Here is a 13,501-nt window from a genome sequence, read left to right as displayed (position 1 = left end):
AAAGCTCGTCATGCTCCTGTGCTTTTTTCCTCCTGCGTCGCCCGTCACTAAATCCGCTGGAGGAAATATCATAAGATTACTTTGTAATGCCCGCTCCCTCGGAACGTTCACCTCGTTATTCGAATAGAGACCAAAAAGCACTTTCCACATGCAATTCTAACACACCGTCCGTTCCGCATGTACCATAACCTTCTATTTCTCGACCACTATATTATGTACAATAGCTTTTGAATGCATGACCGTGCGATGGCGTTACTCTCCTCCCCCCCCCCCCCCCCCCCCCCCCGCCACTGCCGCCGCTCGCCGGAGCCGCCCGCCTCCCCCTTCCTTTTCTTTTTGTCTGTTTGTTTCTCCATCTCTCTGTTTTCCTCCCCCATCCCTCTGTCGCTCCTTCTCTACGCTCCCCCTTTTTCTCTGGTTACCAAAGCGATGCATATGGCAGATATGTTCACCGTGCAGAAACGCGCCTCGTAACTGACCGCGTTCCTCTTGGCTTACCATGCGTAAGTTTTCTAAGAATAGGAGATGCTCCGATGGTCGAAATAATATAATAAGCAGCACACACGTCTTTGCGAATCTTCTCGGCTGTCATAATATTCACGAATTTCCTTTATTTGCACAGTAATCGAATTTCGTATTTTCCTCAACGAGTTCGTGTTGAAAATTCTACGCTGCGTTACGTGGATTCTTTATTGCGTGTCTCACGAAAATTTATAACGATAAATGGTGGGGACTCGTGAAAAAATGAAAAATTTGAAGTTCCAATTTGTGATAGGGCACCTCGAAAGAATTAGTACCGAAGTTCCTGCTTGAAAATTCATTTATTATTTCTATCATTTCGTACATAGGAATGCGCGAAAACGAACCGTGGCCAATAATTATTGCAATCTTCTTTACAATTCATGTTTTATGTCGGTCATCCTCGACCTCGATTTAGTTTTAAATTTTATTACGAAACGGTGCGAAACTTTTATCTTTTGTATTCTCTTCTTGCCCAGTAACTAAAATTGTTAAGATTTTCCACGAATTTTTATGCACTTTTGGTTGATCGATCGAGACCCGATTCCTGTACACGACTAGCGAAAAGATGACGTCGAACACAGCCTCGAGCTATATCTGAGCCGTTTATTTTCACTTTTCTTGTATCACGAATCGGGCTATTTTTTTAGAAAGCTATTCAAAGGTTTACTTTGCCTCAAATGTGTGTATTTTCATGCGTATTTTTCTATAAACATGAAAATGTGCCGATTCCCGTTTGTCGAGGATTGCGCAATCTGGCGGAATTTTTGTGACACACACAGTCTGTACCGACTGTTGTAGTATTCGAAAGAAATTCTGTCGTATCGATTAACAGTATTTGAAAATGTGATCGATTAATGACATATGACGTATAAATGAGATTGAGTTCTCGCTTTTTCCGAAAAGTCATTTCGCAATGGAATTTCATCCAATCAAACAGAAAATAATTCAATAAATTAGAGGTGTTTATTGAATCGAGGCTTTTATATCATCCGCGTCAGATTCTATTTTTGCAAGAGAAACAATGAAAACGTAGATGCACGGTTTTCTCTGTACTTTTCGAGCGACCGCAAGACCTCAATACTTTGAACACATGAACAAAAATGTCTACCTTCGTCGAAAAAAATGATACAGTAAAATTAGTTAAAATAATTAACAAATGTACTTCAGCAGGCGTTATCCGGCCAAGAAGAAATTATTACTAGAATCGGATTGAAGAATTCGTTCGATCGGTCGATATAATCCAATTATTCCGCTTGAACATTTTACCAACTTCAACGTAATTCGTGATCAAACTTCCTGTTGAACCGTTTCTCTCTTTCCTGCTGATTTTCCATCGTGATTTTTATCCAAATACGACAACTGAAAACAGAGATCACTGTCAACGCGATTTTCGAATTCAAATATTAAAATAAACGAAAAAAAATTATTTTACCATTTTGTGGAAAATATTTATTGTCTTTTACCGTAACTACTGGAGGCTCAAAATTTATCAGACGAAACTCCGGGACGAATGTCAGTAGAAATATACAGTAAACTATCGCAAGAATCCATTCGGAAACTGCGCTGACGAGATGCCAACCCCATCCACCGTCGCTCGGTAGCCATTTCTTGTAGTCGTTTCCTATTTTTCAAACTTATCTCTCCATTAATTTATATTTACCGGCACAACTTTGAGTTTCTTTTTGAAAAACCCAATTTCGTTAATAATCTTCGCTTATTCAACATGATGAAAATTTTCATGAAGTAACAACTTTTAGGTTGTCCCACAAAACATGATTTCGAACGTGCCTTCAAGCGTAGATTCGAATTTCCAATGGGACTTCAGTTTTTGAACAAATTTTCATCTAACCAAATGTCGAATTCTCAAAACTCGTTCGCGAAAAATATTTTTTTTTTCAACTACTGCAAACAAAAACGAAGCAAAAAAAAAATAAGAAATATTATATTATAAAAAAATAAGAATTGGACGAATCGTTTGAACGAATGTTCGACAAATAATGAAAATTTTTGAACTTTGATCATTGAAAATCCATGAGAAGCAAACGACTGAACTTTTTCACTTAAAATGTGATTCTGAATTTACGCTCCCACCGAAGTCATCGATCGTAGGACACCCTCTATATTTCACGACAATAACTGCATTCAAAATTTCATTCCGTAACATCTGTAACCGTGAATGTGGGCGAAAAAAATCTCCATTGAAATATTCCTCTATTCATGAACAGCTGCATGCTGAAACAGTTGATTCATTAATAATAATATCTCTTGCAGAATATCTGTTATTGTGTGGAACAATCAACGGTCAAAGTACTCATAAAAACATTTACGAATGAAGCATTTGGATGACAAATTGTCCCACGTGATTACCGATATTTTGGCAGAAAGATGTAACCACAGAGGATATTTGAGTATCCAGATGTTTGTGAATAGACACGAATACGAATGAAAATTTAATCATTTGTAGATGCAAACCTTTGTATTTTGAAACATCTGTTGAAGGCTCCAAGTTAGAACTTTTTTTCCAACATCAATACTCAAAAATAAGGTTTTCTAAGAACCTCGTTAACCAACGAACAAAGTTATTTGTACTTGCTGATATTTATGACCACGAATGTGGACTGGAATGGTGGCGTTGAGCGTACAGTGATTTGAGAATACAGAAATAATGAGTGCAGTTATCGCTACTCTTTCGTTAATGGTAAGCTCGAATGATGTATATTGCGAAGAGAATAATTTCGATAGCCAAGAACTCGCCTCGAAACTCCGACATCGATATGTAGCCAGGAATAATAGTCATCGTCGTAAGAACGAAAGTGAGGCCTGATAAAACCGCTCTGACAGCCACGACGAACCATCCGTTCACTGCGGACTGCATTTTGTAGCTGAGATAAGTCTGAAAATGTGAAAAATTTGAGAGTTTAATAAAAAAACGTAGGAATCGAGCGAGTTCGCCAAGTCAGATGACAGGGGATTCGAAATGATGGTGGATAACAAATGACCTTCGTTATCTAACAGGAATCAGGATACAAAGGGGAATTTCATGAGTTCAAGAGACCCGAAAGATTTGTCAGTGTTCATTAAAAGTCGTATCTGCCTTCCGTTGAACTCGGTGACCTCACAATCAGCCAAAAGAGATGGAACAAAGCAGCAGGTTCTCGTGTACGTATAAAAGAGCGTTGTGAATCGTCTCGTTTCGTTTTTCGGACGAAACGAGTCTTTGCAACTCAAATTAAATTATAATTTCTGTTTATACGAGGAAAATTGTTAAAAATTTTTATCATTTTTGCTTGGAAAGAGGAAAAATGAAAAAGGCAGCAATAAAAATGGAAAACTGCACAATTCACCTGAAGACAAAAGTAAAGTGTTCCAGCGGTGAAACAAGTCATGGCCCCAATCATGTGAGCAGCGACGACCCGAGCTTCTTGAAAATTGGCGAGAATATCGAGGCCGAAACAGGCGAGCGAACCACACCACGCTGTTACAGTAACAATTCGACGATCAACGAGATCGAGGCCTCGTTCTTTTCGCCATTGTTCGACCTGTCGATGCCTTATGTAGACGCAAAATCCAACTGAAATCAGCCGTTCATTGAATGGTAATATTTCATAAAAATAATTTTGAAAATAATAATAATTCTGGACTGACGCAACAGAGCTGCGATATTCAGACATTGCGTGAATATGCACGATTCGGGCGATAAAGTTCCGGTCTCAGAAATGTAAGGAAATCCAGCCACTACGTGGTCCCATTGCACCGATATCGTGTACCTGAAATACGATCAATTAAAAAACTTACGTCTGTCGCATTATCGCATTACACGAATCGTTTTTCTTCTACCATTTTCCTCGTGATTATATTAACCGCAGCGTTCAATCGCTCTTTTTTCTCTACTTTTTTTTCCATTGTCCATGGCACTTTGAAAACTTCGTCGAGAGACAGGAGTATTGAAATTTTCAAAATTTAAATCAAAAGCTGGAAGAATGTTTAATTCGTATAAATAATCGAAATTGAATGAATAATTTTTCATTGTAAAATACTGAAAAAATGCGATCTCTTTATGCGCATATTCGAATCGATATTAAGCCTTTATTTAAAAAATAACTTGACAAAGCTCCTTCGTGCAGTCAGAACTATTCAATCGAAACGCGAAACAATACAAACAATCACTGTTTTGTCATTCCTTTGTTTCTCTCAATATCGTCTATACATGTATAGAAATATATCGATTTATCAGTGTCTAATAACGTCTCTTTGTGCACCTGAAAACTCGGGAGTGCGATATCGCATTTGCTGCATGCGTCATTTTCAAACGATCTCAAATATTGAAGGAAAATATCACCCACTGCCGTATTATTCGTCGAATAAATCGATGAATTATCTCGAGTTATTTCAATCGATTTCACTCACGTTATCATAAATGTAACTGGTATTAAGATGAAAAGACTCAGCGGTAGAACGTGCAAGTTGGCGCACAACATCTTCGAGTACCTGAAATTTCTCCTCAACAAAAACGCACACTGGTTTAGAGTCGTTAAATAATCCAGGGGAAAATCCTTAAAGTTCAAACGTCACTGCAATGACAGAAAACGGTCGAATTTTTTTAAGGATTTTCGAACCGTTATCACCAACGAACAGGGCAGTCGCGGAGTATTTCAGCGAATGGATCATTCGTGAAAAATTCTAACGGGGCAATTACCAATTAGTATTAATAAAAATCGTCTTCTTATCGTTATTCCATCGCTTTATGAAAAACCGCGGATTCGTTTCGAGGCACACGTCAGACATTTATATCTTTCTTGGATGATTGAAACTTGTAAAATTTGATTTGTTTTTCTCCTGCTTTTATCGTCAAACTGGACTCACTTTCGCTCAAAATTTTGCCAATTTTTCGAGCACTCCGATCCGTTGGAATCTCAAACGCGTAGATTTTTTCTCGTGATCGAAATGTTCTGGCACTTCGCCATGGGCTCCATCGAGCAACTGTCCCCATCGTGAGTGTACGCGAGCAAATGTAATCCTGAGCGACGCACTACCGATCACTGATTGTGCTCTCGAACAGCGCGAACGATTGACGAGTGAAGAAATTAACTCGACACCCGCGAGAATTATGTCCGGTGTGGTCGATCCGGAAAAAATCGAGGATCGTCATCCCCAATAGTTTTTGTAATTTTTCCCTTTTTTCCAATCGAATGAATTCACTAGTCTCCTTGACAATGAGCTTCCGTTTTTCACACTTAAAATACTCGGGCATAATTAAAATCAACTGTCTCGAGATTACGCGGTTTGCCTTCAATCGCTTGATTCTCGTTATGCTGGTGTCCCCCTCATGTTTTTAACATTTCCTGTACAAAAAACAAAATATTTCAAGATGGAAAAACAATGACGAGTGAAAATCATAAATCGCATTCCGTTTTTTGTCGATAAATCGAGAGCTTCTGTTTTTATTATTTCAACATTCACATAAAAGTTGCTCCAAACGATAACAAATTGGAGAAAATGTAACATGCTTGAGAAAAAAAAACTTGTGTTAGTACTACGTAGCTGGGAAATAGATAAAAATGAACAAAATTATTAATGATACATGACATTTAAGGCTTGTAATTATTTTTGGTCAAAAAAAATAAATTGTTCGAAACAACGAGTGAAAAACCTGAAAAACAATCCTTCGATTGATAAAATATTTCTAGTTGACTCGAACTCCTTCCCTCTCTTGTTCGAGAATTTTCTGATCAGTTTCTGTTTTCTGAACGGTTGATAAGTGCTCGTCGTTCGTTGGATTCGTGAGATGTTCCTGAATCGGAAGTTCGAGCTTTCTGCATGGTTCGTCAATTTTAAGTCTCTTGTTCCCGGGCTCCTCGACTTGTGGCCTGATGTGAGCATTCATGTGGGCGCGTAAATTTCTCTTGAGAACGAATTCGCAGGAGCAAAAATTGCACCGAAAAAGATGAGTCTCGTGGTGGTGATCGAAATGAGCCTGGAGAATTGTCTTCGTGGCAAATTTAACGTCGCACATTTGACAATGCAGCAATTCTTCGGGCGGTGTATGGATTTGATTGTGATGATGAAGCACAGCGGAAACGGAGTACAAATTGATGTTGCAACTGGTGCAATGAAAATATTTTCTAGGTTGAAATTTGTTAGGTTCGTCAATCGTCGCAGGATTTTTACGGGGCTCGATCCAAGTTTTTTTATCCGGACATCGCGTTACGCGAATTACTTTCCGCACCGCGGTACGAGTCTGAGACAATGCGTTTCTCGCCCTTCGAACAGAGAGCGGAATTCCTCGATTTTCTAACTTTTTGTAATTCTTTCGTCTCTCCTCGTCCGAACTGTCCGATGAGATTACGATCACATCGATCGGTTTCATTTCGCTCGGAGTTGAATTTTCACGAGGCTTCTCTGAAGGTAGATTCTCGTAGGTTTTTACTGGTACTAAGTTTTCCTTCTCGCCTTCTCCACTTTTTGTGGCCTCAATCAATTGCTCCTCAGTGTCGAAGGCTTTTTCAACGATTTCTAATTTTCCAACTTGCTCAGCTTCTTCGTCGTGGTTGTTTAATTGCAGAGGATCTTTTTCCACTTTTTCAGCATCTAAATCGACCTGCGACCTCGAATTATCTTCGGTATTCTCGCAGTTTAAAGTTTCGGTTACGAAAGCATTCTCGTAAGGTGACTCGTTGAAGTTCTTTGCATCCACGTATGTTTCTTCTGGATTTTCCAAATTCGAAGTTTCCACCACGACTTCTTCTTGAATACTCAGAGGATTATCCACCATCATGTCGTCGTCCTCGTTCTCGTAATAAAATTGTTTGCCCTAAAACGTTTTATTCTCCACATCAAAGATCTTGTGGAGGATTATTTTGATTTTACTGACAATTTTGAGAATTTCACACTTACCGATACATTTTCATCAACACGTTCAACTTTTGCTGATTTAGAGTCTGTCTCTTTATCGTCCCCAGCTGAAGGAATGTCGCATTGCACCGGATCATTGCTATCGGTTCTCGTGTGCGTTTCAAGCATCCAATTTACGATTCCATTATTAGAGGGCGTTTCAAACGGTAATATTTTTGTTTTTTGACGATAGAAAAAATGGCGAAACTTTTCAATGTTTCCAACCATTTTTTTCGCGTCGGAATCCTCGGGAATTCCATTCTCATTCCCGCTATTACGATTAAACGATTCGAAGGGTTGCTGCTGCTCGACATTTTTCGCATATTCGGAAATTCCATCCCCATTTTCACTTTTTCGATTGAATGCACCGAAGCTTTGGTGCGTCACATTTTTCGTATTTTCAGACATCGAAACTGCCACGTTTTCGTACACCAAATTTTCTTCTGATGCTGGGCAGACCGAATCTTGTATCTTCTTATCTGATTCGTCAGAATCTTCAACAATCATTAATCTTTCACTGCAGTCAGGATTGGTGGAGTAGTAAGTTTCGGATTCAATATCCTCATTGGATCTTTCGTTTTGTCTCTCTTTCATTCCGTTCATGCTCCCTCTTTCAACACCGTTCAGAGCATTTTCTTTTATGGACTCTTCCTCAATATCAATGTCATTCTTTTGAAGAACTTCCTTCCTAAATGTGGACATGCTGTAAGCAGCAGAAATACGAATTACTTGAAATATCGTACAAACAAAATTTTCGAAATGTAAGCCTCACAAGTCCACAAGAGACGCCAATCTTGTCTTCATCATGAAATGTTGCCTGTACTCGATAAAAATACTTAATGTACCAAGTGCCAAAAATATGCAGTAAATGATAATTTTATTCCAAAGTTCATGATTCAAATGATTTGAGTCACTTGAACATGATAATTTTTATAGCAATTTCTAGAGACAGAGGAACAGCAGTAAAAAGTTAAACTCTGTGAACAATATTGAAAGTGCAAGGATTTTTCCAATTACTTTGGAATCTTCTTAGAGGAAAATTTTTGTAGGAAAATTGCAAAATTTTTTAGATTCATTTTATTCTAAAAGTAAAGAATTCATTGCAACATTAAAGAATTATCCAAATAATTTCATTACCGAAAGAACTATTCGAAATTGTGAGGGACTTTTTGAAGTTATATTCAACGATAAAATATTCAAAAGTATAAGGAAATTTTGATAAAAAACCTTCCAGAAGACTAAGCCGATCACTGGTACTAAAGAAAAAAGAAAATGAACAGCAACTTTGACAAGAACTTACGCCATGCTAGAATCTTGCGATTCATTTTTTTTGCCATTCCTTAAATTTCTCATGGCAAACAACAACGCATCATGATATTTGTTCAAATGTGCATAATTGAAGTGCAAAGCCTTGAGTTTATTCATCATATAAAATCTGCGTTTTCTTCTGAATGCTTTTTCCACTTGTTTTTTTACTTCGTCAGAAATGTATTGAATCTCATAATCCGATTCACTATCTTCATCTATTGCCACGAAATCATTGAATTTTTCAAATTCTCTTATTTCAGGCGTTTTCAATTTATTTTCCGGGCCATGCCGGATCTCCTCGTTTTTTTTGTAAGCAGATTCAATCTGTTTTTTGAAACAGTCAAAAGACTCTACGAGAAAAAGGCACTTTTTGCAAATCATATGGGGTAATCCATCTTGCTCGTTTATCTGTGGAAAAAAATGTTGACAAACACATTTTTGTTGAGTCGCATTGTCGACAGAGTATCCTGAACAAAAATCATGTTATGAGCTTCTCACCGTAACATTGCTGATGTTCATTATTTTGTTGGCTACATGCGACATTTTTGAATCGTAGGAAAATAACGGGATGAAATCACCATCCGTACTCAGGCAAGTACGACAAATATTCTCTGTCGTATTTGTAGACGACATTTTTACTAAAAATGTTCACGTGCTCCGTTAAATTGAGGCCGTTGCGGGAAGAAAAACAAAGGAATTCGCGCGCTTTTCAACGCGTACGCGCACATGTACGTTTCTCAGCGTTAGTACTTAATGCGATACGCAATACCACGTATGTTTCACTCAATTTCAAGGAAATTTCGTTGAAATGTCCTTTTTTGTACACACGAACCCAGGAAGTTTCAATTGAACATTGGAAAAAAAAAAGAAGAAACAATTGATTGTTCGGTTCTTGTTTAGAATTTCTTTTTCGGAAAAAACGCCTTGTGTCATCTCACGGAAGAATCGTCAAACAAGTCTATTTGAAAGTATTATTTTCTCTATATTGGACCACAGATAGCGCTACCGGTCAGTGCGGTTTTGTAGAATCGTCGAAGTTTGTAACGTGGTGCATAATCAGCTGTACAACCGAACGTTTCTTTCGCGGCCAAGTTAAAGCAATTATTGTTTCAATTGTTGAATAACAGACGATAAACAACATGACTGCCGTCGACTGGGATGAAGTAAAGCGGCTTGCCGCCGATTTTCAGAAAGCTCAACTGAGCTCGACGTTACAAAAGTACGTAAAAATATTTTCTTTCTTATTTTATCTGTCTTCGCCCGTCAAGATGACAATTCCTTGATGTCCATCTGTTGCCATATGACTCTGAATAAATTTAGAATATAAAAACGACTGTCAGCACGATAAGAAAGTTTGGAACTTGAAAGATAATATTTCACGATTTTTCCAACCTAAATTTAATGAATCAATAAATAAACAATATTCCATCAAAAAGCATGTTCATTTATAAAGAGGTGAAAAGAAGGTACAATAATTTTAATGCATAATCAAATTTCACAGATTATCAGAGAGAAATTGTGTTGAAATAATTACAAAATTAACAACGAGTAAACTTTTGGATATCATTTTCACGGTGGATGGAAAAGAGTATGTGACTCCTGAGCATCTTGGAAAAGAAATAAAGGATGAATTATACGTTCATGAAGGCCGCATCAATTTGGTTGAATTGGCAAAGATATTAAATGTTGATTTGTCGCAAATAAGCAAAGTTGCAAGCGACATAGAGAGACACAACAAAGGGATGAAGCTGATACTTGGACAATTGATTGACAAATCTTATGTGCTGAAAATTGTTGGTGAAATAAATGACAAATTGTGCCAAAATGGGTACATCAATGTTGCTGAATTGACACTGCAGTATGACTTGCCTGCTGATTTCTTACAATCAACCATTGAAAAGGAGCTTGGTAAAATTATTCAGGGCAAACAAGACAAACAAGATCTCAGAATATTCTATACCGAGGGATTCATTGCAAGAAATAGAGCAAAAATCAGAGGAGCACTAGCCGCTATCACCAAACCAACTCCCGTCATGGCCATTTTGGGGCAGTGCAAAGTTCCTGAGAGAATATTTTTCTGTACGTATTCCATAAAAGGTCAAAATAGACAAGCATTGAAAAAATGAGAAGTTTTCATGAATTTTTAGTCACTCAATAGGAAGACCGTTAAACTAAAATTGGAATGAATTTGTTTGTTCAGCCATCCTGGAGAGTTTACAAGAAATGATGCAAATACCTGGCATCGTAACGGGGAAACAGAGTCACAATAGTATCTACATTCCTACAATTCATACAAAAAAACAGACCGAATGGGTTGACAGTTTTTACAAGCAGAACGGATACATTGGTCAGTATAAAAACAAAACGGTGAAATTTATTTTATGATGTTTTTGTTCTAATTGATTAAAAAGACAATAAATATTGTGTGATTGCAACTTGAATGATTGAAAATTTGCAGAGTACGATGCGCTCTCCGGTCTCGGAATAACGGATCCTCACAATTTTGTCAATCGTCGTTTTCCCAATGAGACATTGACTCAACTACGTTCAGCGGCTGTTGGTAAAGCGATAATCGACCAGGTCGATGCAAATATTGAGGAGATGATAGCGACGAGTTCATTCGTGGATCTTTATCCACTTTTGCCCACGGTATTCCGGACGGAGGATACAGAGGAACTTCTTCTAGATGAGCTCAAGAGGTCGCCTATTAAATTCCACATTTTTGGGCACACAGTGGCAATGTCGGAAGCGTATTTACAATCGTTGATAAAACTGTTGGAGGCGATTGCCGAAAAGCATGCAAAAGAGGCGGTGGACAGTGGAAAATGGCTGCAAACTGTAGCGGAGAACAAATTGAAAATGACACGTACATCGAGCAGCATAATTGACTGTAAAGCGGACAGAAAAGAAGAGAGACGAAAGAAAGCGAGCAGTGGAAAAGCGGGAGGTGGAAGTCAAGGTCGAGAAACGAAGACGAGATCGACGAAGAAAAAGTACAATCAATCGAAGAATCACGACAACGATAGCGAGGACGAAAACACGAAAAACAACACAAAAACCGAGCTCGTTCTCGTGACCCTCGAGGAGATTAAGAATGAACTCGGTAAAGATGAAAACCTTGCTGATATGGGATCTCTCATAGACGATCTCGCTGATTATTTACAACCGAGATTGAACAAACTGGCTCTTTCGTACGCTGAAAAATTAGCTCAAACTACTAAAAATAACAACAATCTATCGGAAATTGAGGAGCGTCTCAACATGCTCGCTACGAATATACGCATTTTTGACAAAGCCATCAAACTCCTCGACAAACATACACAATCATCTTTGGCCAAGTATCTCATGAAGACACTTGCGGTTGACTTTGCTACTGATATTTTTAAATTAGCCGCTCAGCAGAATCTTCTCCAGTGCCCGAGCAATATCACGACCGAAGCGAGGATCAAAATGCTCACCGAATTTCCTAACGACGTCAAAGAAGCGTTAGGCAATTTACACCGAACGATCGTTGCCAATTCGACCGAAGAATTTCTAAACAGCATCGAGCCTGCTATGGCTGCTTGCTGCTTGGTACTCAAAAAATTCGATAAAAAGAAAGAAAGGCCCGTCGTCCTTGGCCACCGACAAGCCCTTCTAGAACAATTGCGAGAAACTTCCGATCCTGCTTTAGCTCTTCATCTCGTTACGAGTGTTCTTTTTACCGCTTCGACTCAATCTGCCCTTCACATGTCCGGTAGGCATGTCTCTTCTGTTCTCTCCTTTCTTCGCTCCCATCTCGAAACCACGACGGTTTCAGAACTCTCACAGTATCACGGTACGTACGAACTTCAATTCGAAAGATAATTGCACAGAAACTCGATCCATCCCATGTGAAACCCAATTGGGTCGCATCGGAGAAAACGGCCATCAAAATATCTTTAATTTAATAAATTGCGTTTCTGGAAAAATTATCAAAAAAAATTCTTTCCGAAACCAATTTAAGTTTCTCTGGATTTATTACAGAACTGTCAGGGGAATCACTGGATATAAATGAATATTATGTCCCTTCCGACGAAACTTATTTGTAATTTTTTACAGATCGGGTACTTGAATTTTTGAGTTCGACGGATGAAGAATCGAAAGAAGAAACTCGTAAAATTCTCGAAAATGACCTGGCCAAGATCAAGGACATCGCTAAAAACTTTAAGAATCATTTGAAATCTGACAAAATTCACGAATGATTTGTACCTGGCGTACGAATCATCGATTGAACAAAAACCGTATCACATTTACATTATATCCTAAATGTACTTGTTTTGAGTCGCTACCACGACTCCAGATCCGTGTTTATTGTAATTTACAAAATTCTATTTTATATTTGTTCAATGGGAATTGGAAATTCTTTTTTATCCGTCCATTTTCATATATTTTTTCCCTGTGACATTAATTTATTCTCCGTTCCGCACCGATTTTTTAGCCAAGCTAAAAAATTGGAAAACGCTTCAACTTTTATATCGTACGACGGTTAAAAATGGCGCCGATTCTTCAATAATAAAGAAGTGCATATTCTAAGGTATCATGATTCCCCTAGCAATTCAACATAACCTCAATTGTCTCGATGGATGTAACTTTGTAATTATATATTTACAAAATAACTAATTCGTTGTTCGATTGATTTGATTTTTCGATCTCATTTTTTGGAACGAGCGATGCTTTACAATTTTATTTCTCGAATAAAACGCACAATTTTGAAAAGATAGGGAATGCTAACGTATAGGTATATATTGCTATTGCTCGC

At 38.1% G+C, this 13,501-nt stretch overlaps 3 protein-coding genes across 8 annotated transcripts; 1 reads left to right on the top strand and 2 right to left on the bottom strand.

Annotated features, from left to right (window-relative positions):
• Positions 1-802: 802 nt before the first annotated feature.
• Positions 803-5,673, bottom strand: LOC122413566 (DNA damage-regulated autophagy modulator protein 1-like). Of its 6 annotated transcripts, none has more exons than XM_043424000.1 (7): positions 5,386-5,673; positions 4,930-5,022; positions 4,168-4,289; positions 3,867-4,093; positions 3,277-3,415; positions 1,986-2,143; positions 803-1,881 (listed from the first exon to the last, which is right to left on the bottom strand). In XM_043424000.1, exons 2-7 carry the CDS (start codon positions 4,998-5,000, stop codon positions 1,810-1,812), a joined length of 789 nt encoding a protein of 262 aa, XP_043279935.1. In that variant the 5' UTR covers positions 5,001-5,022; positions 5,386-5,673; the 3' UTR covers positions 803-1,809. The 6 variants fall into 6 exon arrangements, with proteins under 6 accessions (XP_043279935.1, XP_043279934.1, XP_043279936.1 ...); XM_043423999.1 differs by having other exon boundaries at positions 4,930-5,019; XM_043424001.1 differs by lacking the exon at positions 5,386-5,673 and adding an exon at positions 5,219-5,351 and having other exon boundaries at positions 4,930-5,093.
• A 384-nt stretch (positions 5,674-6,057) lies between these two features.
• LOC122413565 (uncharacterized) lies at positions 6,058-8,857 on the bottom strand. The gene is made up of 3 exons (XM_043423997.1): positions 8,714-8,857; positions 7,417-8,116; positions 6,058-7,333 (listed from the first exon to the last, which is right to left on the bottom strand). Exons 1-3 carry the CDS (start codon positions 8,839-8,841, stop codon positions 6,206-6,208), a joined length of 1,956 nt encoding a protein of 651 aa, XP_043279932.1. The 5' UTR covers positions 8,842-8,857; the 3' UTR covers positions 6,058-6,205.
• Positions 8,858-9,757: 900 nt separating this feature from the next.
• Positions 9,758-13,362, top strand: Ufl1 (UFM1 specific ligase 1). The gene is made up of 5 exons (XM_043423826.1): positions 9,758-9,940; positions 10,223-10,800; positions 10,922-11,068; positions 11,180-12,538; positions 12,802-13,362. Exons 1-5 carry the CDS (start codon positions 9,861-9,863, stop codon positions 12,942-12,944), a joined length of 2,307 nt encoding a protein of 768 aa, XP_043279761.1. The 5' UTR covers positions 9,758-9,860; the 3' UTR covers positions 12,945-13,362.
• Positions 13,363-13,501: the final 139 nt, after the last annotated feature.

Source organism: Venturia canescens, chromosome 7, assembly GCF_019457755.1.
Source record: "Venturia canescens isolate UGA chromosome 7, ASM1945775v1, whole genome shotgun sequence".
In the NCBI taxonomy this organism is placed as follows: domain Eukaryota; kingdom Metazoa; phylum Arthropoda; class Insecta; order Hymenoptera; family Ichneumonidae; genus Venturia; species Venturia canescens.
The sequence above is the reverse complement of the archived record's forward strand: the minus strand, read 5'-3'. Positions and strand labels throughout refer to the sequence as shown.